The sequence below is a fragment of the Myripristis murdjan genome, chromosome 1, assembly GCF_902150065.1.
Source record: "Myripristis murdjan chromosome 1, fMyrMur1.1, whole genome shotgun sequence".
Classification (NCBI taxonomy): domain Eukaryota; kingdom Metazoa; phylum Chordata; class Actinopteri; order Holocentriformes; family Holocentridae; genus Myripristis; species Myripristis murdjan.
In genome coordinates, this window is record NC_043980.1 from 27,244,992 (window position 1) to 27,271,182 (window position 26,191).

Genomic DNA, 26,191 nt, shown 5'->3' on the forward strand with positions numbered 1-26,191 from the left:
GTTAATAATAATACAACACACACACACACACACACACACACACACACACACACACATCAGGGAGATGACATAATTAGGTGTCTTGTTCCTGTCCTCCTTTTCGTTGACCAAAGCTGAAAATCGAAACTCCATTAAATGCATTAGGGCTCTTTCTCTTTCAGTCTGTGTGTGTGTGTGTGCGTGTGTGTGTGTGCACAGGCGTGGGTATTGTGTAAGCATGCATAAGTGTCGCAACAGTTTTGTCCTTATGGTTTGTGTCACCAAGTCTCTGTTTACATCAAATAAAGCTTTTAAAATGGTACAAACTAAGATAACATGCTTCAGAGGGAAATGAGGGTGATCTGTTTGATGCTGCAGTGTCATTTTGTTTTGTGTTGCACAAGGCAGATCTCAGGTGCGAGAGAGAGAGAGAGAGAGAGAGAGAGAGAGAGAGAGAGAATACCTGATATCAGCAACAGAGATTAAGATTATGGCCCCAGCTGTCTGTCTTGTTTGAGTGACTACAGCTCAGAGCCGGACCTACGACTTTGGTGGCCCTAAACAAGATTTAGTTTGTGGCCCCAAAACACATCCAGCACAGCCATCAAATCACACACACACTGCTCATAACTGCATGAATATGAACACACACACACACACACGAGAAATGGACAAATGAATTAACAACAATTTCTTACTTTATTTTAAACAATGTATATTAACATATATTAAAAGTTGAGAAGTTACAAAACCTAACCAAAAATATTCAAAATACTAAATAAAGTGAACATATTGAAACAATAAAAGCAACAAGCCTGATTAAAAAAACAAACAAATAAATAACAATGAACAATCAACTTGAGTGCAAAATATTCAAAATAAAGTTAAAACTGCAAAAGTGTAAACTATTGTACAAAGCAAGATGCTGATGATGATGTTTCTTCTGCTGCAGCAGTAGAATTTCAGTAATGCCCCTGAAGAAATTAGGATTTAATTTATTCTTAAATATAAGGCACTTAAGGTACATTACATGTATCTGTCAGGCTTATTAACCACACCACAAACGCATTTTTTTTTTTTCAAAACTTGCAAATTATCCAATTAAAATGTCAAAGTATGATCTACAAAGATTTACATTTACAAAGCTATAATAACAAATAACCTAATACACCAAAACACCAATATTTAATGTTGCAAGAAAACACTGGGTGCTAGTTAACAAACCCACTGTAGCCTTTATGAACCATAAATGATGATGCATCCTGCTCATGTTAGCTAACGTTAGGTAGCAAGCAAAGAGTGAGAAATCAACAAGCTTGTTTAAATTATTTCAGCTATTTCTGCTAAAATCATAAACGCATAACATTCATTACTTTCTAGACAGCTCCCCAGGTTAAATTATTGTGGCTTAGTTTAACTCATTCAAAATCAAAATACAAATTTTAATGTTGAAAAAAAAAAAAAAAAAAAAAAAAAAAAACACATTAGTAGGAAATATAGCACAGTTCAGTGGTTAAATGTACAGAAAAGAGTGTGCAGTTATGCAGCCCGTTATCTCAGGCTATCTGATCCTCCATGGGAAGGGTTACAATCCGCTCCACTCCACTTGAGCTGTCCGCAGACTCGACACACGGTAAGGTCATTAGTAACTGAAATCAGGGCTCTCCCATGCATACGTGCATTTCACAGTTCAAATATGAAAGGACTACATCGATCATGCAGGTCAAAATAAAATCAAAGTACTGACAACCTCATTATTGATGTCAACTTAGGCGAAACGGATATCCTGGGTGCAACTTACAGTGGTAATGTTGGAAGCAAACTTCAGATTGGGACCCTACCTCTATTATGATATTCAAGAGCTGAATTGTAGGGACATGTCCCGCTGCAGAGACACTCTCCTGTGAGGAAGAGGGCTGGCCAAAAGCCTGTTGGCAGCGGTGGGATTCGAACCCACGCCTCCGAAGAGACTGGAGCCTTAATCCAGCGCCTTAGACCGCTCGGCCACGCTACCTCTGCATACACTGACACGTGGTCCGTATTTTTTTTTTTAATCGGGAAAACCGCATAAATGACCTGGAAATATAAATTACTATAAAATAATATGTTTCGGAGCCTTAAATAAGACAGCATGTGGCTTCACATGGCTCCCCGTCCCTGCTGTGAACTTGAGTGTCACAAGTTCACCGCAGCCGGGTCATATTATAACCTATGAAAATCTGAAGCACTGGGCGAATGCGCAGTTTTCTCATATCTAAAAATAACAACAAAGCTATCAAAACTTTTTTCAGTAACGTACCCAATTTGATACGCTTTTTTCAACCGAGTATGCAGTAACCAGTGAAATAAATGTTGGTCGACCCGGATACTGATGATATATTGTTGGCTCTGTTTTTGCTTCTTTTTCACTTTTTTCTACTTGTTGTAAACTGTATTGCTGTTAGTTTTCACCCGCAAATACATCTTCTTGATTTAGTCAAACTGAACACACGTCCCCGTCGATTACACATGAAGCAGATATTAAACCAAAACTGAAATATAAAAACTCAATAAAAAACCGTTTATAGCCTATCTTAAAAACATAAAAAAAAAAATCTCATGTGCCCCATGGATTTTTCGATTAATTATTTAGTGTAAAATTTAGCAGAAGTGTTTAGAAGAATGATTTTGAAGTCAGTTGAGTCCAAACACGCTTCCTTAGTCTGACATCCAGGAAAAGTAAACAAAAATACATCCCAAATTATTATTTCATGATCATCAGACAGTAGTTGGGATTGTTATTTGTTACATGACTCAAACAAGTAAATGATAATCGAGTCATCGAATCGCATTACAATTGATTATTTTTCTGTCAGTCGATTAATTCGTTAATTGACACAACTATAAAATTATGTGACGCTTTCACGAACACTATTGCATATTTGTACTGATGTGTTTTTTAAGTAATTGTTTTGCACTAACGCATTGGTGATTATAAAATTGTTGTTTAATTCAGGTTTGTCTCTTTTTTATATTTTCAGATCCCATCACCATGTGCCAGCAGGGACAGAGTTAAATTTAAATACCTCTCTGATAAGGATTTCCTTGTGTTTTTATATCTGTGTAATATTTCTGGAGAACAGTAGAAATAACATGAGACAGCCGAAGAAGCAACTGTCCGCTGAACTACTACTTCCGGTTCCGTATCCGAAAGACTACTGCGCCATTTTGATGAAACAGCGAGGAGGAAGAGGACGTATCGCCGAAACGGATTTTTGGATTTAAACTGAACAAACGTGGATACACGGCGTACATTTATCAGGAGGAACACAGCCGTCGACCTAAGAGTGAACTACGTGCCGGTTAATTGATGGGTTTGGCGAAATTATTCGAGGTCCAAGCTGGATAACGTTGTTAGCTAGCGTTAGCGCTGCTTTTGTTGTAGGCCAATGGTTGTTGTCATACGGTGAGCTTAGCTAACCTCAAGGTTTTCTCTGCTAGCCTTGGCATTAGCTTACACCGAGCGTTGCTTTTGTACGCTCGGTTGTGACCGTCAGGATAGGGTTTACATTGCTGAACGACGAAGCCGAAAGGTCTTTGGACTCCTCCAGATCGCATTCCTTTGTGTGTGTGTGGACCTTTTGTGTGGGGTCGGATTGTCTTGATCGAAGAAGAACTGCGCCTCAAGGCTTTTCTAAAGGACTGATTATCACTTTGGAAACCCCGAGGCCTGCTGCTGTCTTAGCAGTGTGAGGCAAGGCCCGGGCTTTCCCCCAGAGACATTTTACGACGGACTTGACCTCATTATTATGTTCATGTAATATTATAACCACATACCGCATGGACTCGCTTGGATTGGTGGGTTCTTGTTGTGTTTTATCGGACTGAATGAAGAACTGGTAAGGTTCAAGACGCCACTCCATGGCGCTCTGGCCTCACACCGAGTATTTTCTATGAGGATAACAAGGACTTTTGTCGACATCTGCGAGCTGCCCCCACTAATTTCAGTCCATTCTTTTGTCCCAATTTATGCAGTGTTTCACCGAATATAAAGAAGGGATTGTTTACACATAAAACTCACGATTTAGCCTCTTGTGTTCAGTGTTGACGCTGTTTGCTTTGTTATCATAACAGACCTGTGTTTTTTTCTGTGCTAAGTTTAGTAAGTGCTTAGTCTTGTAAAAATGTCGTGTGTTCACTATAAATTTTCTTCCAAACTGGACTACAACACAGTTACTTTCGATGGGCTGCATATCACGCTCAGCGAGCTTAAAAGGCAGATTATGGCTCGGGAGCGTCTCAAGGCCACAGACTGCGACCTGCAGATCACCAATGCGCAGACTCGGGAAGGTAGGTTACTGAATGACAAGTGCTTTATTTCTTAGCCTTATTGTAGTAAAATCACTTGCAGGTGCTGAAAAAAAATCTCAATGTTTTCAGTGAATGTGGTTTGAATTGTGTGATGATCCTTCTAGGGCTGTGTATTGACACTGATTCCCCGATGTAATTCAGATTCACGGGGTGAATTTTGATTTTGATTTGATTCCATATTGATTCCGGTTTCAAGTGCATTGCCATATGAAACTGCAGTAGTTCCTTCAGTGCAATGAAAATGTGCTCTGGCTACTCCTGGACAAGTACCAGGCAGGATTCAAAAGGATCCAGTCAGATGTTCTGATTGTAATCCCAGTTCTGCATCTTACATATAACTTTTCTTTTGTGCAGCTCTTAACCATCATGATTTTTTTAAACCCAGAATGCATTAAGGCATCTGTCTGCCTTTTTAGGCTTGACGGTTCTGGGTTCAGGGGCATTACTTATTCAGTTGTTTAAAAGGTAATTCATTCATCTGGCTTTCAGTAAAATAGTAGATTAGCAGAGGACATCTCCAAGATGGGAGTTAGAAATTCAGCAAAATCTTCTCACATCTGCTGGAAAAAAAAGGCATACATTTTCACAAATTTCAGGATTTTAAGACTCAATATTTGATTGAAAATGAAGATCACGATTAAGTGGGAAGTCAACATTTTTTACCCAGCCCAGGATCCCAATCCCTAGGCTTATTCTGGGTTCTGTTCACATTTGTACAAAATCTACATAATTTAACTTTGTGGTGCAGGTCATTGTTTCTTTGTCAAGTACAGATCCTGTTTATACAACTGAATTTGTAATGTTCACCTACATTCAGTGTCTCTTCCTGCTCTGCGAGTGTGTATTTCAGTGCATGTGTTTCATGTCTTTGTGTTTTTGTGTATTGTAGAGTACACTGATGATGAAGCCCACATCCCTAAACATTCCTCTGTGATAGTCCGACGCACTCCGATTGGCGGAGTGAAACCTGCTGGCAGGACGTTCATTGTGTACGTATATAAACAAATTTACTAACATTACTGCTTTGCATAATGTCACATTGGATCCTAAATGGCAGGTAATAGTAAGGCCATGTCCACACTGAGCTGGGTGAATTTGAAAATGCATCTTTCTCCATTTTAGCCTTCTGTCCTCACAAAGTTGGTGTTTTTTCCCACCTGCCAAAATGGGGCTTCTAAAAAATGTTTTTCTTTTATGCAAAAGAATGGGAGAAATTGAGCTTTATGAAATCGATGATGTAAGGTGGTCATGTGATCTGGCCAATGCTTCCACATTTCATGTTTGTATAGCCAAAGTGTGGACAGAATTGTGGACAGTGACCTTTTGGAAAACTGTCTGGAACAGTGTTTGAAAACGCTGTGCCAGCTTAGTGTGGATGGAGGGGCAAAAGAGCAAAGAGTTTTTAGATTTGCGTGGCTTAGGCAGAATTAAAACCTTGAAGACTTTTACAGCAGCTTTATCTTGGTGTTTCATAAGCATTGATTCAAGGTCATGTGTCTGTTGTTGTCTTGTGACGCTAACTGATTTCTCTCCTGTTTGTTTCTGTAGAGATCGTTCTGACACAGCTGTGGTGGGATCTTCTAGACCCGTATGTAAACACACAACACTCTCTTGTCCTCCTCTCACCTCTATCTTTCTCCCCCTCTCTCTGGCTTAAATCACCTTTCTCAAGAACATTCTGTCAATGATGACCAAGTTGTGTGTATCTCCTGTTCACTGTGTGTTGGCTACATTTGTGTCGAGATCGCAACCTCTATATGTCATTTATTGTCTTTTTGGGTGGGTTTTCTAAAGTCACCACAGTTAAAGTAGTTTGTTGTTTCTCTCCAAGGCCCCAGACTTTCTCTGTTTCAAGGACGTGTTTTACATAAGCAGTTTGATACCACTGTTACAATTGTTGCTGCATGAAATAAGATTGGAGAGAGAAACAACAGACTGGTTTAGCAACTATTGATTTTGGATACCCTGACTTGAATGACCAATTGTTGAACCATGTTATTGCCACCTTATGATGGATTGAAAAATCACATACACTGTTATGACTGTATTTCATAATGAAATGGTGTTGTAGCCTGCTTCTGGTCAGGCAAATGTATTTGAAGGGTTTGTAAAAGGAAACTATGTTTTACTGATATTTCATTGTCATTTTGTTTTCTGTGAAAATACTTCTTTATTTTGTGGTGTAAGACCCATTGGAGTAAAGTGTGGCTGGGATTGATTGTAATTAACTTTGATTACAAGACTAAAGTTGTGTGAGTGGAATAGACTCGCATAGTAATTTCTTTTGAAAGCTTACCCTGCTAAACTTGAAATGTTCAGTAACATTTGCCATTGTCAATTGTTTTGTCCTGTACAATTTCATTATGAAAATGTTCTATTCTTCAATGAATATGGACTGCACATAACGCTTAATCTTAAAAGCTTATAGATTTTACCCTGCTGAGTTAAATGCTTTGCATTAATTTAGATTCTTAAATGTCTATTCTGCAAAAAAAGGCTATTAGCTTGAAGTGTTTTGTTAAAATTATGGTATGGGGCATCAATAACAAAGGGTAGATTTGATAAGTGCGATGCCATTGTGACCTGGCCACTGAACTACGCTATTGTGACATGATCACAGAGGTCTTTGACACATAGTCAGTTAATTTAATAACCTGTCAATCTCTGGAGGCTTTCCATGGTTGCTGCAGTGAGAAGTACTGGTGTAGTGTGTCCTGTAAGCTGTAAGCTGCAGAACCTGTCAATAAAGTTGTTCAGTGGTTCCGTGTCAGAACCACTTGCACCAGATCCCTGTGTGTTCCCTCCGCAGCACTCCGCAAAACCTGGCCTTTCCTCTGAGTCCTGCATATTATGACGGAGAGCCCAGCCTGCCCCCTTGTTTATTCACACAAAAACTGTTGATTAGAATTAGGCATAAAAGACCTTTATGTCATTTTATTGTAAATATATTGCTTTTTGTATGTGTGCATTAGACTTTGCTCTTGTGGTTCATAGACTCCTCACCTGCATTGCGCAGATATCCCTGTCGCTTGCACCCTTCACTATTATATAGGGGATTTCAACAGTTCCTTTTAGTTTTATTTTTCTTCACCAGGCATTTCTCTTCATATTAAATATTAGTAGTCACATAAATTAATGCTTATTATTTTCATCATTTTCTGTTGAAACCAATTGGCACAACTCCTTTGAAGATAGCCCACTACTTTCTGTTTTACAGGGACTTTCAACCACTGTTGCCTGGTGAAGGGAAATTGCATGCTAAAATTCAGTGTCTAATTACTAGTTTAGAAGGATAAACTCTCCCTTTGATAGCAGCAGAAACATTGGGATTTCTATAGCGTGATGTGCAGTGGTATAGCTCTTAATTTAGCTCACTTAATGCTAAAGCCCAAGGGGGAGGAATAATGCATTTGGTGAAAATGATACTGATGGAGATTACTCTAGCTAGAACCTAGAGAACCTCGAGATAAAAGCAGCCACAGACTTGTATGTATGGAAGAGTAGTTGGAGTAATGTTTGCATAGAAAAAGATAATATTTTCCCAGAGACAAAGTTTGTGCAAGTGAATTCCTTCAGCAGGGGTGTTTCTTAGGGCAGGAGGGTGCGCTGTTGGACATAATACTGTTATTCATTTGTTTGGAAACCCTTGTTCTTTGCTGGGGTCCTGATTACATCCCTGCTTTAGGGTAATTTCTTAACAATGCAAAGTGGAACTCTTCTGTGTCAGCAGCTCAGAATAGACAGAATTTTAGATGAGACATTCATTCATATTATAATTTTTTGTGAATATTTCTCAATGTTAACACTTAAACACACATCTAACAGACTCTGTCCTCAGTAGTAGGGGTGTCATGATTCGATTTTGACTTTTGATTTTAAGGTCACAATAAAATTTTTGATTTAAACATTTTGTTTCAGCACTGCTGGCTATGCCATTATTAGACTATCGAGTCTTGATTTGTAAAGATCACCAGATCCATGGTTTTATGCCCTGCCAATTGTCATTTCAATTGTGAAATTGACCCTTTAAAAAGCCAGGCTTCATGTTATAAAGTGTGATATGATTGCCATATTTTTCAGGGAATTTACAACGCGGACTGCCCTACATTAAGAGAGAGTCATAGTTACTCCCACTGTTTAACAGTGCTGGTTTTTCTTGTCAGTCTTGTCAGAGCACGGGAGAAGAGGAGATATGCAGGCGGTGTCTCCATATTTTCCCTTCTCCCGGTAGGCGATAAAAGGTTTGGAGAGAAAAAGATACTGGGAGAATCGCAAACCTGCCTGTGATTTCAAAGGTTTAACTTGAACGCTCATTTTTATCTATTTTCTGACTTAGAAATTGTGACACCCCTATTCAATAGCTGAGTAAGTGGTGATAGGCCTTGTTAACCGTGTCTTGATCTGAGTGCTTGTTGCCACATACCTGTGTTAGTTCCTGCCCGTCTTTCACTGAAAAGGGTCTTAACTTTGGTGCCTCGGGTCATCTTCGTTTTCATAAGGAATGAGGAATTAGATGGAGACTCCAGGGGACTAAACACGGTAGTGGTGGGGATCTGTCTGGGCTCTTGACCTTCCGCTGTGTGTCTCCTAGATGTCACGTTAACACCTTTAATGTCTGTACTCTGATTCTCCTGCAGACTGATTCATCCCCCTCTTTGTCACTGGCCCAGCTCTCCAAGGTACTGTGCGGACATGCTGGAAATCGTTCGATATGATACAGAACTTTGTCAGATTTCTCTGAAATTTACTTTGTTTTCCAGAAAGTATTTCTTCTTAAACAAATGCCCTTTCCTTTACTGTTCTTGAGGTTGATGTCCTCCTTTTTCTGCTTTCATCTCTCCTTTTGTGTTTTAGACTGCTAACCTGGCTGACGCAAATGCATCAGAGGAGGACAAGATTAGGGCCATGATCTCTCAGTCCAACCATGACTATGATCCTATACAGTCAGTATATAAACACACACATGCACCAAAGAATGATTATAGTCCCATGTGGTTTTGACCTCCTCATTATCTGTGAAGTAAAACACCCTCTACCCTCCATAATCTAGCTGCAGGTGGTTAATCCATCATGTATTTGTCTCCCTAGTTACTCCAAGAAGGCAGTCGGACCTCCACCTGCTCACTACACCTGCTACCGCTGTGGAAAGGCTGGTCACTACATACGTCAATGCCCCATGCAGATGGTAACCATTATTTATAAACCCCACAATGTTATTGACTGGGGCTGTGACTATGGATTTTATTCCTATGCAGTGAAAAAGCAACATATCACCGCAGTTTGGAGGTTTATACCCCACTGCCCCACTTCACTCGCGATATGGCTATCGTCACAGCCCTGTTTTTGACATTACATGACAGTGTAACGCTTAAAATCTTATCCTGTTTTTGCTTTTGGAATCATTATTTTGTTTGTATTTAATTTCTTTGGGTCCAGGATAAGAGCGTGGAGGGTCCGAAGCCTGTAAGGATCAGTAAGGGCATTCCTCAGAGCTTCATGGTTAAAGCAGAGCCTGGCACCAAGGGAGCCATGTTAACCAGCACTGGAGAATATGCCATACCTGCTATAGATGCGTATGTGTCACAGTCACTCACACAAACATTGTTATTATACTTTGTGACCAGGTTTTGGAAAGATCTGCAGAAGTTACTTTGGACTGACACTAAATATAACTTGAAGCTAGCTTAAAAAACTATTCTAACTTCCATATCCTCAATCATGCATCTATACAATTTTTTTCTGTTATTGTATCTTTGTGTTTCTCAAAAGAATTGTTTTATAAAAGCACACATGCTTGTTACTAATGCTCTGACTGGTTTTAGTGGTAACTGTTCTCAATCACAAAAAAAATATCTGTGTTGATACAGGGAGGCATATGCGCTAGGAAAGAAGGAGCGTCCTCCATTTGTTCCTCGTGACCAGTCGTCTTCTGAGGATGAGTCCGACCCGATCCCTGATGAGCTGCTGTGTCCAATCTGCAACGACTTGATGACTGATGCTGTAGTCATACCCTGCTGTGGAAACAGTTACTGCGATGACTGTGAGTTCTCACATGCTGAGAGTTGTAATATTAATGATTTTTAGCTGTGTGGCTCTTAAAACACATACAAAAGTCTAAATGAAAATGAAAGCAGTAAAAATTTAAATGCAACACTGAAGAAAGCACAAAACAAAAGCAAATAAGAAAATAAACAGCACTTAAAAAGGAATGTTCATAAAAGATCATTACATCAAAGCAAGCCTGTACAAGAGGGTGATGTAAGAGAAAACTGGTTCAGTCAGTCTCTGCTAATGGGGCAGGTTGTTCCAAAGTCTATAAGGATTGATGGTGATGGAGCACCTTGTTTTTTATCTTTGAGTTTAGAACAGATGGTATGGACCAGTCTTAGGACTTAGGCCAGTGATGCATCTTGCAGAGAGTCGAAAATTTTAAATTAAAGGAATAATTCACCTTGAAAACTCCTAAACACTGACAGGGAGATTGATTATTGGTATTGATTATTCACTTCTGGACCTCATTTTTGTTTGGGGTGCCAGTTTTATTCTCTTGGATAACTGACTGAGTATAGATGACTTGTTGTCATGTTGATATTTCCAGCTCGCACACAGTGGAGTTTGATAGCAGAAAAGATTTCATCTATCTAAAACAGGACTGATAAATGTCAGGTTTTGGTACGAGTCCCTCAGAATTAAAACACAACGGCTTCTTACTAAATTCACCATTTTGCACAGGGGTCCCACAGTGATACAGGAATGAATTTGTTGTAAAAATGCCAATCAGCTTCTCTGTGAGTAGCCACAACAGACGTTCATTAAGTGCAACTCATAAGACGTGTTGTGTTTTGAGTCAGTGGTGTGACTCACATTTTCTTGAAAAAATCTTATCCTGTATTTTCTGCTGTCAGTCTGTCCACTTAAACATAAACCCATAGATGAAGTTAACACTCACCCTCAGGGGTTGTTTAAAGTAATTTTCATTTAAAAAATGATTCTGTCTCTCCTCAGGTATCAGGACCAGCTTGCTAGACTCAGAGGAGCACATTTGCTTCACCTGCAAACAGTCTGATGTGTCACCTGATAACCTCATTGCCAACAAGTTTCTTCGACAGGTGACCTACTCATACATGCACACTCTAAGTTGTATTGTGTGGTTCATCACATAAAATGATTGACAAGATAGTGCTTCACCAGAGGCTGTATGGCAGAGAAATAAATGAAATGATTCCCATCTAACAATGTCACTCCTTCCTTTCTTCCTGTAGGCTGTGAACAATTTTAAGAATGAGACCGGTTACACCAAACACGGGCGCAAGCAGCAGCACCAAGCAGCCCTGCCCCCACCTCGCCCTCAGTTAGTCAGGCCTCTGCCCTCCAGGCAGCAGGACCCACTCGTGGCCAACATGTCTCACCCTCCTCCTGTGACCAGTGTATCAACCACCACTGCCCCTCCTCCAGCACCAGCACCGGTCCTGGCCGCTCAGCCTGCAGCTGCCACCCCTGTTGAAGTACAAGAGGTTGCACCTACGCCTACATCCGTATCTGCACCTACACCCACACCTGCCCTCGCCCTCGACCACCTTTCTCCTATGCACTCAGCCAGTCAGAGCGAACCGCCTCCACCAGGGTGAGTTTTCTCTGTATATCAGCACATACACTTCTTTGCTGAGACTTATTTGAAAGTAACCAGAATTGCTAAGAGACAGTCTCAAGTGTGATACTGTGTGTTTGTGTGTTAGTGAGACAGACCCAGAGCCTGCTGTGACCCTAGACTCCTCTGCAGTGTCTGACAGCGGACAACAGGTGAGCCTTCTTGTTGAACTGAGAATTGGTGATCTTGGTTGTCATAACATGCCACTGACCAAACATCTGCATCTAGAACAACATGTGGACTGTGTTGTAACTCCACTTGGAATTACCTAAATTTTTCTTACCTTGATAGGTCTCCCAGGGCTACCATGTCACTGTGATTGGCCATCCACCACCTTCAAGGGCCCCTCATCCCTCAGGTAGGAGCAGTGTCCCGCATATTAACTATACTTGGGCGGACTGAACAAATTTCATCACATCAATTATTGCATTGTATGTATCTGTTCTGAGAATGCAGTTCAGCCCAGTCCCAAACCAAATCCCTATACCACAAGTTTGGAGGAAAAATAAAGTCAGAGAAGGCAGTCAAATGCAAAACTAGTTCTGCAGTAGGATAAACAGTATTTTGCGTTGCTATTAGCAGCGCAACACACTGTTAATGGAGTAGAGTCGCTATTGTTCCCCTTCCCCCAAAACTGAGGTTGTAAATAATCAGGCAATGAACAATAAATGCACCGAAATGGTTGCCTTTGAAGTTCTTCATTGAACCTTACACAGTGTTTGGGTGAATAATGAAAAACTTTCATTTTCAAACTTTATAAGTGCAGTTTTAATCAGTTTTGAAAATAATTCATTGAGATTCTGAAATAATCTTTCAGAGCTCACAGTTTCTATTCAGTATTACTAGTTCTGCCATTGTTTGTGCACAGGACTTAAATATTTCAGATCAAAGCAGATCAGATCCAATATTAATCTAATAAATATAGAAAACCTACTGTAGCCCTGAAAGTATATTTCAGACCTGTCAGGGGTATGCAGTGGCTAAACAGCCATCTCTCTGTGTTTCATCAGGTCACCAGTCGCGGCCCCACCACACTCACAGAGGCGGAGCCAGACATTGGGACAGGTAAGTCTCCTTGGCAATGTAATCCATGTGATCTGTTTTTATTTTAATATAATGTGTAAGTCTTACAGCTGACCATTTCCTTCTATCTCTGCTTCTTCGGCTGTGCCAGGTCCTATAGACCTCGAGGAGAGCACCCTCCCACTCACCTCCAGACAGCTCCACCCCCTGGCCCGACTCCTCCAGCACCCTACCCGGCACCCTCCCTATACCCACCCCCTCCACAGACCTACCCCCCTCCCTACTCCTCTGGCCCCGGCCTTGTCCCCCCACCTGCAGTCACTTACCAGCCCCAGCCTGTCTATGCACACGGACCCCCGGGTGTCAACCCTCCCTGGGTTCCCCCTGGTACCCAGCCCCCTATTGGCCCCCTGCCTCCCTCTCTCTCACAACCCCCCCTCTCCAAGGAAAATTTCTATAGGCAGCGGCACCACCATCAGGATGAGTAAGTTATTTGTGTCCGTATGAATATTTAAACATCTTGAGCAACTACACACTGGAATTTTTACATTTTGTGTAATATTTGATTTGCACAGTTAGAAATTATGTTTATTCTCTTGAGTATGGTTAAAAGATGACATAAATGTATTCACTCTAAAACCATGGGATTTTCTTACTGGAACTGTGTAGAATGTTTTGGGCTCTGAGTCTTGGTCTGTTTTTGTATCTCCAGAGTCACATCCAAATTAGATGAGTTCACAAAAGACTTCCACAAAGAACTTATGAAATACAGAAATGCACCAAAGAGACGAAGACGCTCTTACTCCAGGTAACTGCAATTTCATAAACACCACACAGACCCGTTCTTACATATACTGTAGTCACATACATCCAGCCCTCTGGTAACTTGTACTCACGTGTTTTCTTTTCCCCTTTATTTCCCCATTTTTCTTTCGTAGGTCCAGGTCATACAGCCGCTCTCCATTTAGCCGCTCTCCCTACTCCAGATCTAGATCCAGATCCAGGTCTTACTCCTATTCCCCGAGCCGGTCCCGCTCACGCTCACGTTCCCGAGGCAGATCATACCCCCGCTCCCCTTTTTCTCGACGAAACGGGCGCAGTTATGGACGTTCACGTACACGGTCACGCTCTCGTTCAAGGTCTTATGGGTATCGGCGCTCAGGCTCACCACGGTCTCCCCCTTACCGGGGAGGAGGCTGGGAGGGAAGTGAGGGTCCTTATAGGTCCAGGTCACGGTCTCGGTCTCGCTCTCCTGGTGGATACCGTAGTAGAAGTCCTGGTGGCCGAAAGGCACCTCCTCGGGAGCCAGTGCCCTATGAACTGAAGGGTCCAAATCGTGAATTGAGTCCTGGAGGCCATGAACGCTGGGAAAGAGACAGCTATCGACAGTGGGAGAGAGAGTATAGAGACTGGTACAACAAGTACTACAAAGACTATGATGCATCACTGCATCATAGAGGTCGTGGCAGCAGGGAGAGGGACAGGGATAGGCTCTCCCCCCCTTTGTCAAGAGATTACTCACCGCAGGGAAGGGGAAGAAGAGGAAGAGAAGATAGAGGAGCGCCACCTCACCACCACCCTCCATCCTCTTCCTCTTCAGGGACCAAGCCCAGCACTAAAATCCTAAAGCCCAAGAAAGTAAAGAAGAAGAAGAGCGGGGAGGAGCCAGAGCCATCACATCAGTCAATGGACAGAGGTGATGCCACACCTGTCCGAGATGAACCAATGGATGAACTCCCCACACTTAACAAAACGCCTCCTGTGTCCTCTAAGCCTCCAACAGGTACTACGACTACCAAGGCTACAACTTCTAAGAGCACTGCCGTACCTGGTAAAACTACAACCAAATCAGGAAAGACCCAATCAGATAAGAGCAAGAAGGAGAAAGGTCAGAAGGTAAAAGTTAAAGTAAAGACAGAAGGGCCAAAAGTGAAAAGTGACAAGGTGAAAAAGAAGACAGGAGACGGAGGACTGCCCAAAAAGAAAGAGTCATCCTCCTCCTCCTCGTCTATTGCTAAACCGTTAAAGACTACCAAGGCCAGACCAGACGATGCCCACAACTCTGCAGCTCTGAAGAAGGACAAGGGGAAAAGCTCTACCGTGAGGACTGCACTGCTAAAAACTCCTCCGTTATCCACTCGGACACTGCCTCTCCCACACCCCCCTCTCCATGATGGCCCCCGACCTGCACCCGACATTCGGGGAAGGCGAGATCTTCCCTCGACGGGTGGTCTCCTTCCCCTCCCCCCGCAACATGGACTCCCACTCCTCCACCACCCACCCTCCCCGGTGGACAAACGCAGGAGAATAGGAGACGAACGGAGCTCCATACTAGGGCCTCCACCTGGCAAGCTGAGGAGAATAGAAGGGATGGCCGATGTCCTCTCTCACCCGCACATCTCTCTTCAGGCTCAGCTCCAGAGAGTCCCACCACCCTCAGAGAGGCCAGGTCTTCTTCCCATACTAGGGAGTCGTGACATGGGCCGGGGAGATGCTGACAGAGGGCCCATACGACCCCTCATGGATCTTCAGGTAAGAGACGCTGGGAGACAAAGGCATATACGCCACACTTGAAAACGTTGGAACCCACTAAAAATATATATTTTTTTAAAGAAATTGGTATTTGTATTGCCCAAGGTTACACTATACTGAACTAAAATACAGCCAAGACATTGATGTTACAATGTACTGTCTGATATAATTTTTAATTCAGTCTTTTCATGTGATCGAAAATCCCCATTTTTAGCAGCCATTACTCCAGTGTATGTGTTACCTCATACTTAAGTAATCATGCTAATGTGTGCTAATTTGGCACTAGAGAAATCACTTTCATTATATTAAGCACAGTTTAATACAACTGCGCTGTTTAATGAAGCTAAAAATATCTTTATTTCAGTTGCTTCAGTGTCTAGTGCACTGGCAAGTTCAGTTTTGGTTTGAAAAATGGCCCAAAAGAAACAGCTATCTCAGGAAACTTTTCAATCAGTTGTTTTGGGAGATAAAGGGTATTCTGTGTGTGTGCCAAGAAACTGAAGAGCTCATATAAAAGTTTTTCTTGAAAGAAGAGAGCAAGCTGGATCTACCCTGGGCAGAAAGAGAGATGGGGAGGCCTGTTCAGTGAGGCTGCCAGCTCAGGACCTGTGAAGCATCTGTCAGACTCTAAAACTAGAGACACCAGTTGCTCCTTGTTGCTATTCCTGGGAACAACTGGAGACTTTTGTAGAAGATTTAGCTCAAATGTGGGTGGAGGAACAATGAGATTTTTCAATTATAGGTAGTATTTAAGACCAGCATTTTTTTTTTTTATTTTGTCAAAACATCCATTTTGAAGCTGTCACTGCTAGCCGGATAACGTTGGTGTTGTCCGCTCAGAACTTATTTGTATCTCTTCTTCATGGACTAGCAAAGGTTTATTTCTCACAATGGCGGATTTTTGAAGGACAGCCAATCAGTAGAGTTGTATCACTGGCCAATCTTGCTGGCATCCATAACCACTTGTCAACGTAAATATCCCCAGACTTAGTTCTCAGAGTGAACTCTTGGAAAGAATTGTGTCTGGCCCTGCAATGCTGCTCGACTCCTATATTACTAAACTTCATCACAGTTAGAGCACTTGAAAAAATAAATTCCCACAGATTGTGTGTTCTTTGTCGGGCAGAATGTAATTAGTCAAAACAAATTTATATGAATGTTAATGCTGCAGCAGCATTTTTTTTTTCATAAAATACCCCTGATTATTTTGTAGTTAACACAAAGAACTGTGACTTCTTATTGTATTTGTGTATGAGTGTGTATCTTGGGACTGCACAGAATCTAGTAGAAGATGTAAAAACCCCAAAAAACATGCAATCCAAGTTGAACACGATCAAAAACTAGAGAACAATGTGCACATACTGAATATTAAAGCTTCCACAGCATTTTTTCAAAATGTATATCAACATTCAGTGCACGCACATCGGTCTCCTTTCAAAACTTTACAGAATCTGTAAGGCTACTTGCTCTTCTGATTATATCCGTGTAATGTTGCTGTCGCTCTCATGCTGTAGGTCAAGCCAATGGACCAGAGGAGGATCAAGCTGAACAGAGAGCTGGGGAGAAAGGGCAGCATCGAGACGGCAGTCTCGGACAGAGGACCTCCAGGGCCGGAGAAGGCGACTACCACCTTAGACCGATCAGTTCCTATCAGCTCCTCTGGAGGTGACAGACCTAGCAGAACAGTGGAGGGATTGGGAAGGAGAGAGCGATCGTCATCCAAAGAGAGAGGAGGCTCCAGAGAGAGGCCAGGGAGTGCTGGAGAGAGGGCATCAGGCTTGGAAAGAGAGCGCGACAGAACCTCGGGATCTGAAAGAGAGAGGGATCGAGGTTTAGGATCCGACAGGGAGAGGGATAGAGCTCCAGGGTCAGATAGAGAGAGGGATAGAGCTCCAGGGTCAGATAGAGAGAGAGATAGAGCTGCAGGGTCGGATAGAGAGAGGGATAGAGCTGCAGGGTCGGATAGAGAGAGGGATAGAGCTGCAGGGTCAGATAGAGAAAGGGATAGAGCTCCAGCGTCAGATAGAGAGAGGGATAGGGGTCCAGGGTCGGATAGAGAGAGGGACAGGGTGTTGGGGTTAGGTATGCAGAAGGTAGCAGTGACGGTGGAGAGGGATGCTGCAGAAGGAGAGAGGTCTGTGAAGGCAGAAAGAAAGAACATAAATATTGCTAGCAGCAGTGGAGGCGGAGGGAGGTCGGTATCTCTGGACAAGATGACCATCGGAGAGAGATCAGCCATCACCAGGAGACCAGCAGGCCAACAGGAGAAATCAAGCTCATCCTCCAAGGAGAGAGGAGAGGGCTCTGACAGAGCTGCCAAACCTGACAGGTCTGCTACATCTGCCTCCCTGCTGTTTGTCTTACCAGCATTTATAGACATAATAGCTAAAGTGATACGGTGGTTTACCTGTAAATGCAGTCATCAATATATGTAATTATTTTCCTCACTGTGCCAGGAGTGTATCGAGGGACAGAGCAGAGAGAAGTGCGTCCTCAGGAGAGAAGCCAGCTGCTGCTCACAGAGAGGGTAATTGGATTGGCTGTATGTGTGCACGCGCCTGTGAAGAGAAGATAACTCTAATTTTGCCTTGTGCAATCTAATTTAATGAACATTGATTAAACCTGCCTCTCCTTCCCTCCCTCACCCTCTTGCAGCAGTAAAAGACAGTGAGGAGTCTGCGGTGAAGAGCAAATCTAGGATCAATCGCAAGGCACTGACACGCCATGCCCCGGGCTCTGCCAGGTGAGTCTGTTCGCTCTAGTGCAGAGTCTGAAATCAGCACTATCCACACATGGCTAGAGCCTGTCAGTGCTGGGTAAACAACCAGTTTACCAGAGACACTGTCGTGTAGAAATAAAGCTGCAGAAAAAAAATCCTCAAATATACATGTAAATTCACAGAGTGTTTACAACACACACACACACACACACACACACACACACACACACAAATGATTTCAGCTTCCACAAATCCCCACATTCGTTAGGGTTCTCTGATTGGACATGTTTGCAGTCCTTGGGTGACAGCCAAAACACCTGCTAGAAGTGGTATGGAGCAGAAACCTAATGTCAGGTTGCATGTTTCTGTGAAAATAAAGAAATGTTACCAGTTAATACCATGTTATCTTCAACATGTACGTGTTGTTTATTGCAGCAGTAGGTCCACTGAGGAGACGAAGCGAGACACAGACCAAGACCAGAAGGCTGCAGCTGCTAAACCCACAGACCACCCTCCTGGTAGTCCTGCAAACAGCCGTGGCCGCAGCCAAGGCCCCAGCCCGGCACCCAGCCCAAATAGGGAGGAGACGCTCATTCAGCCACCTCCCCGCTCCAAGTGGGAGAGAGAAGACGACGAAGAGGGGCAGGAGAACGGAATGAGCGCCCTCAGGGAGAGAGAGCCTTCACCATTGCCACCCAGGATCCGAAGCAGAGAGGTGCCCTCCGAAACATCTAAAGCCATCAGGAGTGAAGGGCGAGATGGAAGGGGGGAGAAGAAAGGAGTAGTGAAGGAGGAGAAGAAAGCAAGAGGAGTGAGAGAGGAGGGGAAAGGCGTAAGGGCGGCACAGGCAGATTCAGTCAAATCAGCCAAAACTAAGGTGATGAGGGAGGAGGGTAGAGGAGTAAGAGAAGAAGGGAGAGTTGGTGCAAGGGAGGAAGGCAGAGGAGGAGGAGGGAGGGAGGAAGGCAGAGGAGGAGCAGGAAGAGAGGAGGGTAAAGGAGTAACTGGGAAGGAGGAGCGAGGCGGGGGAGGAAGAGAAGAGAATCGTGGCCCGGAGCCCAGGAGGCAGCGTTTGTGCTCCGACCTGGGCCGCGAGACCGACGAGGCAGCCTTCGTCCCAGACTACAGTGAGGGCGAAGGCTCAGAGCCAGAGAGGGGGAGGAGCATGAGCCCGAGCCCCTCCCTCAGCCCGGGATCCCACAGCAACCGCAGCGGCTCGGCTGGCACCACCACCACGGCAGAGAAGAAGAAGAAGAAACACAAGAAGCACAAGAAACACAAGAAACACAAGAAGCACAGCGCGCAAGAGGGAGAGGCGGAGCACAAGGAACATAAACACAAACACAAGAAGAAGAAACATAAAAAGAACAAAGAGAAGGACACAGAGGAAGGAGGAGAGAGGATGGAGAAAGCAGAGGATCAGACTGTGCTAACTAGTGGTCGCTAAACATCTGAGCCAAGCCTGCTGGCGAACATCTGTAGCCTTCCTGCGTTCAGGGAGGAGTGATGATACATAGAGAACTGTCAGCCAAAGATGGCGTGCTCCTCCTCGGGTCACTCCTACAGAATGGATAACATGGCACTATGAATGTACGCGACTTTGCAGGAGACCGGAGGAGCTCGGCCTGGCTGTTCATCTAACCTTTACGCAGTTCCTCAAGCATACTCAGCACTTTGTTGTGCTTGGATCTCAAACAGAGCGTAACCAATACTGAGTTTTCTTTCTGTTGTTCCATGTGAACTCACTTTGGTCACATCAGGTTCGGAAAGCCACCGTGTCCCTGTTCTCAGTGTTGTGGTCACACCGGAGCCTGCCACAAAAGACTTGATGTGAACTGAACATTCTGCAGTGTGTCTAAAAAAAAAAAAAAAAAAGAAAAAAAAAGAAAATAGGAATAACAAATGCTGTACTCAGGGATGTGATTGCTTCCTTCTTAAATAGGAGTTGCCGTTTCTCTGCCCCTTTTGAATAAATTGTAAATAGAGATGAACTGTTCAAGTTGTTTTTTTTTTTTTTTCCCAGTATGTATTGATCACATCCCTGTGTGCTCTTCTAGGCTGAAAATACTAAATAGCAAGCATTCTGTATTGAATCTTTATGATTGAGGGGCCCTTGTAAGCACCTTTTACTTTAAACCATATTTTTTAGGGTACAGGCTGCATTCGTGCTACACTGGATTGTATTATCTGGGATGTGTGTGTTACAGCAAGTCAGTCTGCATGGTTTTTCCCCCTCCCCCCAAAGGTGCGGTGGTTTATCACAGTGTGCAAGAATGTGTGTGTTGTATGTATGTGTGTGTGAGTGAGAGTGAAATGTGATGTTTGGAATGGGACAAAATTGTAGGGCTGCTGTTCTTACAAACGACAGATTTTTTTGTTTTTGTTTTTTAATTAAAATGTTTTGACCTCATGAAAATGTCTGCCTCAAAATTATTATTTGTACTTTAAAAGCAGTTCATGCAGCATTATGATGGCTGCACACATTAACTTGCACAGGGGGGTAAGCTTTTGAAAAGGCTTTACTGCTTTCAACAAATCCTTAGACCTCATTTTGTGGTACTTATTGCACACATGTCAGTGTGTTAGCACTGTGTTGTGTTGAAGTAACAGTAACAAAGCGCTCATGACTTGTTTTTGAAAGTTTGGAGAGTTACTGCTGTGCTCTATTTACAGTAATGAAACATGCAGGCCTTGAAGTCTAAAAATCTATCTCGGGTGTTGGGTGTAATTTGTTCAGACTAGTGAGGAAAATGGAGACCAGAAGGGAGAAATGATATGAAAAGGTAAAGTACAGTGAGAGGACACACTTCAGTTTTCATATACTGATGCAGTGAAAAAAAATCCTTGACCACAAAGAGTCTTCCTGTAGAAATCCCCCACTTAAACACGAGTATGACTAGTGACAGGATTAAATAGGCTCATATCGTTTAGTGGTAATTTTCTATCCATAGTACATTAGGCTTTTTCAGCCTACATTAACTTGCAGAAATCTGAAGTCAAGTATATCATTACCTTAGAATTGAAACACCACCATAAAGCATCTAAAACGGATCTGATACTGTGCCTGTGTAAAGATAATTAACTACTTTCTAACTGCAGTGCTGTTTGCAGGGTTCCCATGGGTCACTGAATTTCTGAAAGGTCTGACAGGGAAGGAGGGAATTTAAATTCTTGGTCATATCATGCAATATGGAGCTTTGCCAGCCTTAATTTAAAAAGCAATGACTAGGTATAGTATTTTGTGTTCATGTTACATTTACTTTCCTCATAGAATAATATTTAAAAAAAAAAAAAAAAAAAAAAAGTAGTGACATACCAGTCTATTAAATAAGATCTCAGAATCTGAGGATTGTCATATATTTTGGTCCAGGGAAAACACATTACATTTATGGAAATTCAACATTTTAGGGATCGAAAAGTCAGCAAATTTTACACGAGTAAATTGGGAACCCTGGTTTTGTGTTACTGCAGTGCACCAATTTTATATCACTAAAATAGTCTTGTTACTAGCTGACACCTTATCAGGGGCAGAAAATTCTCCATGGAGAAGCTAAGGTCTGATCAGACCGTCTTCACTGCCTTCTTTCTGTGAGCTGGTCTTTGCTCTCACCCTCTAAATTATCTTAAAACGCAGGCAAACTGCTCTCTTAAATGTGCTTTATTTAACTTGTTTAGGTCTATTAAGAATGCAATTAAGTTTACTTACACTAGTGACTGATTTAAAGCTCACCAAGGGTGGGAGGAACAGTGGATTAACACAGAAGACAGTCAGCACAGAGAGAGAGGAAGCACAAACAACACTTTGGAAACAAAGTGCCTTTATAAAAAATACAGAGATCCTGCTCAGCATATTGGGTTCAGAGGATTCTGTGGCTGGTTGCTAAACTTTGGTTCTACCTCAGGCATACAAAAACTCAATGAGTGAGAAATTTCTTTTATTTATTATATTTGATTTTTTTTTAATACAAAGTTGGCTTACATCTGTCGTCTTTCTAGTCAGAAAATTAATCCCCCAAAGAAAGAATTGCAAATTAACTTTGAACAAGAGAGTCCTGGAGTGCAGGTTATCACTTTCCAAGATAGTTTTTTTTTTTTTTTTTTGCTCTCCCACTTTGATACTAGAGATACCGATTTAAAATGCATGATATATAATCTAAATCTCCATTTTAAGGTGAAATGAAAAGAAGACATTTGATCGCCATTGCCAGTAGCTTGACTGGCCTTACATCTGACCCTGACTATGTATTAAAATGTTCTGTATGGCAGAATGGACAAAAATAACTAGACCTGTTTCTAATTTTGGCTATTTCCATCCTTACTGATGCTACTGGTTACACACAGCACAGGTCTCTGCTACAGATACTATAAAAAAACTCTGGCAAATAAATAATCAATACATATACTCTTCAAAAGTGCTGAAAAATGAACAATGTGCTGCAGCACGAAGAATATCAGATATTTTAGGAAGTAACAGAATTGTCCTCGAAAGCAATTACTTACATAAAATGGTGAGTTTCAGCATCTTTGGCAGCTCATTCTTTTACAGTTGTGAATAATTTAAGTACAGATCCCAGAGGGGAAACCAGTGTAGTATGACAGACTGAACACTGTGTGGTGCTGTGTGTCCTAACACTTTGGCACTGATGGTGTACAGATAACAGTAAAAAATGTCTGGTTTCTCATCTGTTTCAAAATGCCACCTGACAAAATACTAGCCCTCCCTCTCCCAGAGCAGATTGCCGGGAGCCTTATTGTGTTTGTATATTTCTGTGTACATGCGTAAGTGTGCTAAGCACCTCTGACTGTGCCAAGTTAGGCAGATGATGTGAATGCTGGATAAAAAAAAAATAGGCTGAATGCAAGAGATGGATACATAGAGAGGGTAGACGGATATGGAAAACAAAAAGGGAGAAGACCAAATGTATTTTTCCCCTAACAGCCATACATTAAAGCATATTCTTTCAGCTTAGTCCATGTAGTGTGTGTGTGCGTGCATGCGTGCGTATAGGGTCATCATAAATGCACTCAGAGGTCAGTCAGACCATTAGAGAAGATTAATTTATTGTTGTTATCCTGCCCAGATTATCATCACAACTCTTGCTGTGATTGCCTACCAGCTTGCAAGGTTCACTCTGAGTGTGTGTGTATATATGTGTGTATGTATGTGTGTGTCTGTTGGTCTGCATGTGTGTGTCTTCTTCTGTTTTGTCTTACAAGCATGACATCATTTCCTGTCGCCAAGGCCAAAGGTTGCTAAGCAACTTCAATTCTGCCGATTGTCAGAAAAGATGCGTCTCCGCTGCCTGACTCACAATCTAACTCACTCACTCTCTCTCTCTCTCTCCATCTCATTCTCCATTGTGGATGTAATGTCTTCAGGTCGATGTGTGTGTGTGTGTGTGTGTGTGTGTTTAATGGTGCATTTGGATTTGTATGGGCTAATATGCGTGTGTTATATTTGTGAAGAAGAGGACAGAAAATAAGCAAGAGAAAGAGGAGAGTGGGATTTGGAAATGTATTGTGTGATAGATTTCTATGAAACAAGAAAAAGGATGAGACAATAGTGGAATTTTCCCAGAATGTTTTCTCATCAGGAAAAAAAAACATAAAAACATGGCAATATATTGTTTACTTCTGCAACATGTGACTCTACCGTTTGCATGCAAACATCTTACTACAGTCCACCTGCAACAATGGAAACAGACAGGCAGGAACAGACATAACAAACTGGCACGGAGACAGAGACCTGCTGCTGTCTCCTGTATCCCTCTGCTCTGAAAACTGAAACTTTAGGGAGTTGATATTGACACCACTGACCGAGCCACATGTATATGCGTGTGTGAGTGTGTGCGTGTGTGCATGTATATGTGTAACCAGGTCAAGTAAAGTAGGCTTAGGCATTGTAAGCCAGGGTCACACTCAGCACATGTGTGCATGTACAGTATGTGCATGTCCACACTCCATATGAGTGTGTGTGTGTGTGTGTGTGTGTGTATGTGTGCCCTTAGGTGGTTGTCATGGCAATTTTGTTTACTGATCAGGACTATTGATCTGTAATCGAATTACCACAGTACGTGTGTGCGCGATTGTGTGTGTTTGTAACACTGGTATGGAATAAAACACTTCCTCATATATTATGTTATGTGATGGTCACCATGGAAACACACCCAAGGGGTGCCTAGTACCACACACTGATAATAATGTCTGGCCTAGATACTCATCCTCTACCAATAACACAGGGAATGTAATATGTGTGTGTGTGTGAGTGTGTGTGTGTGTATGTGTGTGTGTTTCAGTGACTAATGTAAACCAGGGCTTGAACACACCACAGCGACAGAGTTGGAGTAAAAAATGCATGAAATGAGTCTGTGGAGCAGAAAGCGTCTTGCATGACTTACACGAGACAGTTTGTGTGAGATGAGCTGGAAGGAGTGGGAATATAGGGATGGAAGCAGAGGGGAAACACACAGAGCTGCGGAGAGCCAGCCTACAGATTACTACCAATACACACAAACACACACAAACCTCCTCCAATATTTTTTTTTTCCTAGGGAGGGTAAAATATTAGCAGAAGAGGAGGCCTGTGTGAGTGTGCATGTGGATGAATGTGTCCTAGATCCCATAAACTGTGCTGTTGACATACACTAAATGTTTGATGTGCACCTCAGCGATAGGAGTTATGATCGTGGTGTGGAGGGCACAGCAAGGTGTGGTTTATATCACTGTGATGGAGAGCAATGATCAAGAAAATCTTCCCCAAGAACCTTTTACCTGCTGGTTGTCACTGGTCAGCTTTTTAATAAACCTTTTATTCCCTCCAAGTCCCCTCAGTGAGTTCATTGTTTTTGGAAAGAGCCGTTATGGTTGACTGATTTGGAAAAAACAGACATCCAGCCCCATTATACTGGGGTGCTGTGAGACAGGGAAGATTGTGGCAGGGAGGAAGCCTTGTGAAATCACACAGAAACTACCTCGCTGGATAGATTAATGCTAGGGGTGTGGATTATTCATTTATTTATTTTTTAAATTATTTTAGATGAACTATTCCTTTACTCTCTTTAATCGTCCCAGTCCCTGTAGCAGGTTCATCATTGCTGCATGGCCGAGATTTTTTCAAACCCACAGAACTTTATGTTGAAGTGGAGATTCCAAGGTTTCCAAAGATACCAAATATGTCCTGCTGAATGACAGGGAAATGTGTATAAAATAATGCAGAAGACATCAAGATGATCTCTATTTGATGTAATGGTGCAGCAGCCATAAAATAATGGCAACCTGGGTTTGAATATTTATCTATGTACCATATGGATAAATGCTTTTTTTCTTTTTCTTTTCTTTTTTTTAAACTCTGAAACTACTTAAGGGGAAATGAGAATTCAAGGAGTTAATTCATAACCCTCAGGTTTTAAGATTAGATTTGCAGCACATGTATGAGTATGTTACATATGCACATGTTTGGGTGTTTTATTCAAGCCATGCACCTTGCCAAATACAAAATTCTGCTATTGCTTGCATTAAAAAAAATTTCATCTTGAGAATCTATTTGGATGCTACATAAAACACATCACAGCAGGAGTGCAGCCATCCCTCTGAGCTGTGCGCTTGTAGTGACCTGTAGCTTACCGTCTGATCATTTATCAAATCATATCTTTATCAGTCATCAGTCACTGATTCACTTGTCCCCAGTTTTTTAGTCAGTATAAGCGGATTTCCAGGAGGGCTATTGGGTGGGAGTTAACCTTACCTCAGGGTTTAGTGAAGTGACGCCCCTGTAATCTCATCTTTCACCTCACAGCACAGGACGACCCCCTCCCACCGCCTGCCTGGCCAGGGTCGATGGCTGGTGAGATATCCGCTAGGTAGAGGCAGATACTCGGATGGGGTGAGTGAGCTGGGGTTGGGGTGGGGGGCAGCCAGTCACATGCTCCAGCTCGTCCCAT

General features: G+C 42.5%; 2 protein-coding genes and 1 non-coding gene across 3 annotated transcripts; 2 read left to right on the top strand and 1 right to left on the bottom strand.

Moving 5' to 3' along the window:
* Positions 1-1,911: 1,911 nt before the first annotated feature.
* Positions 1,912-1,993, bottom strand: trnal-aag (transfer RNA leucine (anticodon AAG)). Its single transcript has one exon. It is a non-coding gene; the product is annotated as a tRNA-Leu (tRNA).
* A 1,154-nt stretch (positions 1,994-3,147) lies between these two features.
* On the top strand, positions 3,148-7,114 carry LOC115367665 (E3 ubiquitin-protein ligase RBBP6-like). The gene is made up of 3 exons (XM_030063518.1): positions 3,148-4,308; positions 5,219-5,318; positions 5,878-7,114. Exons 1-3 carry the CDS (start codon positions 4,143-4,145, stop codon positions 5,984-5,986), a joined length of 375 nt encoding a protein of 124 aa, XP_029919378.1. The 5' UTR covers positions 3,148-4,142; the 3' UTR covers positions 5,987-7,114.
* Positions 7,115-7,242: 128 nt separating this feature from the next.
* LOC115367657 (E3 ubiquitin-protein ligase RBBP6-like) lies at positions 7,243-20,661 on the top strand. Its single transcript, XM_030063505.1, has 17 exons — positions 7,243-9,008; positions 9,184-9,272; positions 9,418-9,514; positions 9,760-9,902; positions 10,197-10,369; positions 11,335-11,438; positions 11,592-11,953; positions 12,066-12,129; positions 12,269-12,335; positions 12,988-13,042; positions 13,152-13,484; positions 13,713-13,808; positions 13,939-15,532; positions 17,047-17,861; positions 17,989-18,059; positions 18,188-18,275; positions 18,687-20,661. The coding sequence occupies exons 2-17, from the start codon at positions 9,235-9,237 to the stop codon at positions 19,696-19,698; spliced, it is 5,112 nt and encodes a 1,703-aa protein (XP_029919365.1). The 5' UTR covers positions 7,243-9,008; positions 9,184-9,234; the 3' UTR covers positions 19,699-20,661.
* The last annotated feature ends 5,530 nt before the right edge of the window (positions 20,662-26,191 follow it).

Excerpts from the sequence above, each read along its gene's own strand:
- LOC115367665 (XM_030063518.1), top strand. The coding sequence starts at position 4,143 with ATGTCGTGTGTTCACTATAAATTTTCTTCCAAACTGGACTACAACACA. Across the intron at positions 4,309-5,218 it reads CAATGCGCAGACTCGGGAAG|AGTACACTGATGATGAAGCC; the intron begins GTAGGTTACTGA and ends TGTGTATTGTAG. Across the intron at positions 5,319-5,877 it reads GCTGGCAGGACGTTCATTGT|AGATCGTTCTGACACAGCTG; the intron begins GTACGTATATAA and ends TTGTTTCTGTAG.
- LOC115367657 (XM_030063505.1), top strand. The coding sequence starts at position 9,235 with ATGATCTCTCAGTCCAACCATGACTATGATCCTATACA. Across the intron at positions 9,273-9,417 it reads CATGACTATGATCCTATACA|TTACTCCAAGAAGGCAGTCG; the intron begins GTCAGTATATAA and ends TTGTCTCCCTAG. Across the intron at positions 18,060-18,187 it reads AGCTGCTGCTCACAGAGAGG|CAGTAAAAGACAGTGAGGAG; the intron begins GTAATTGGATTG and ends ACCCTCTTGCAG.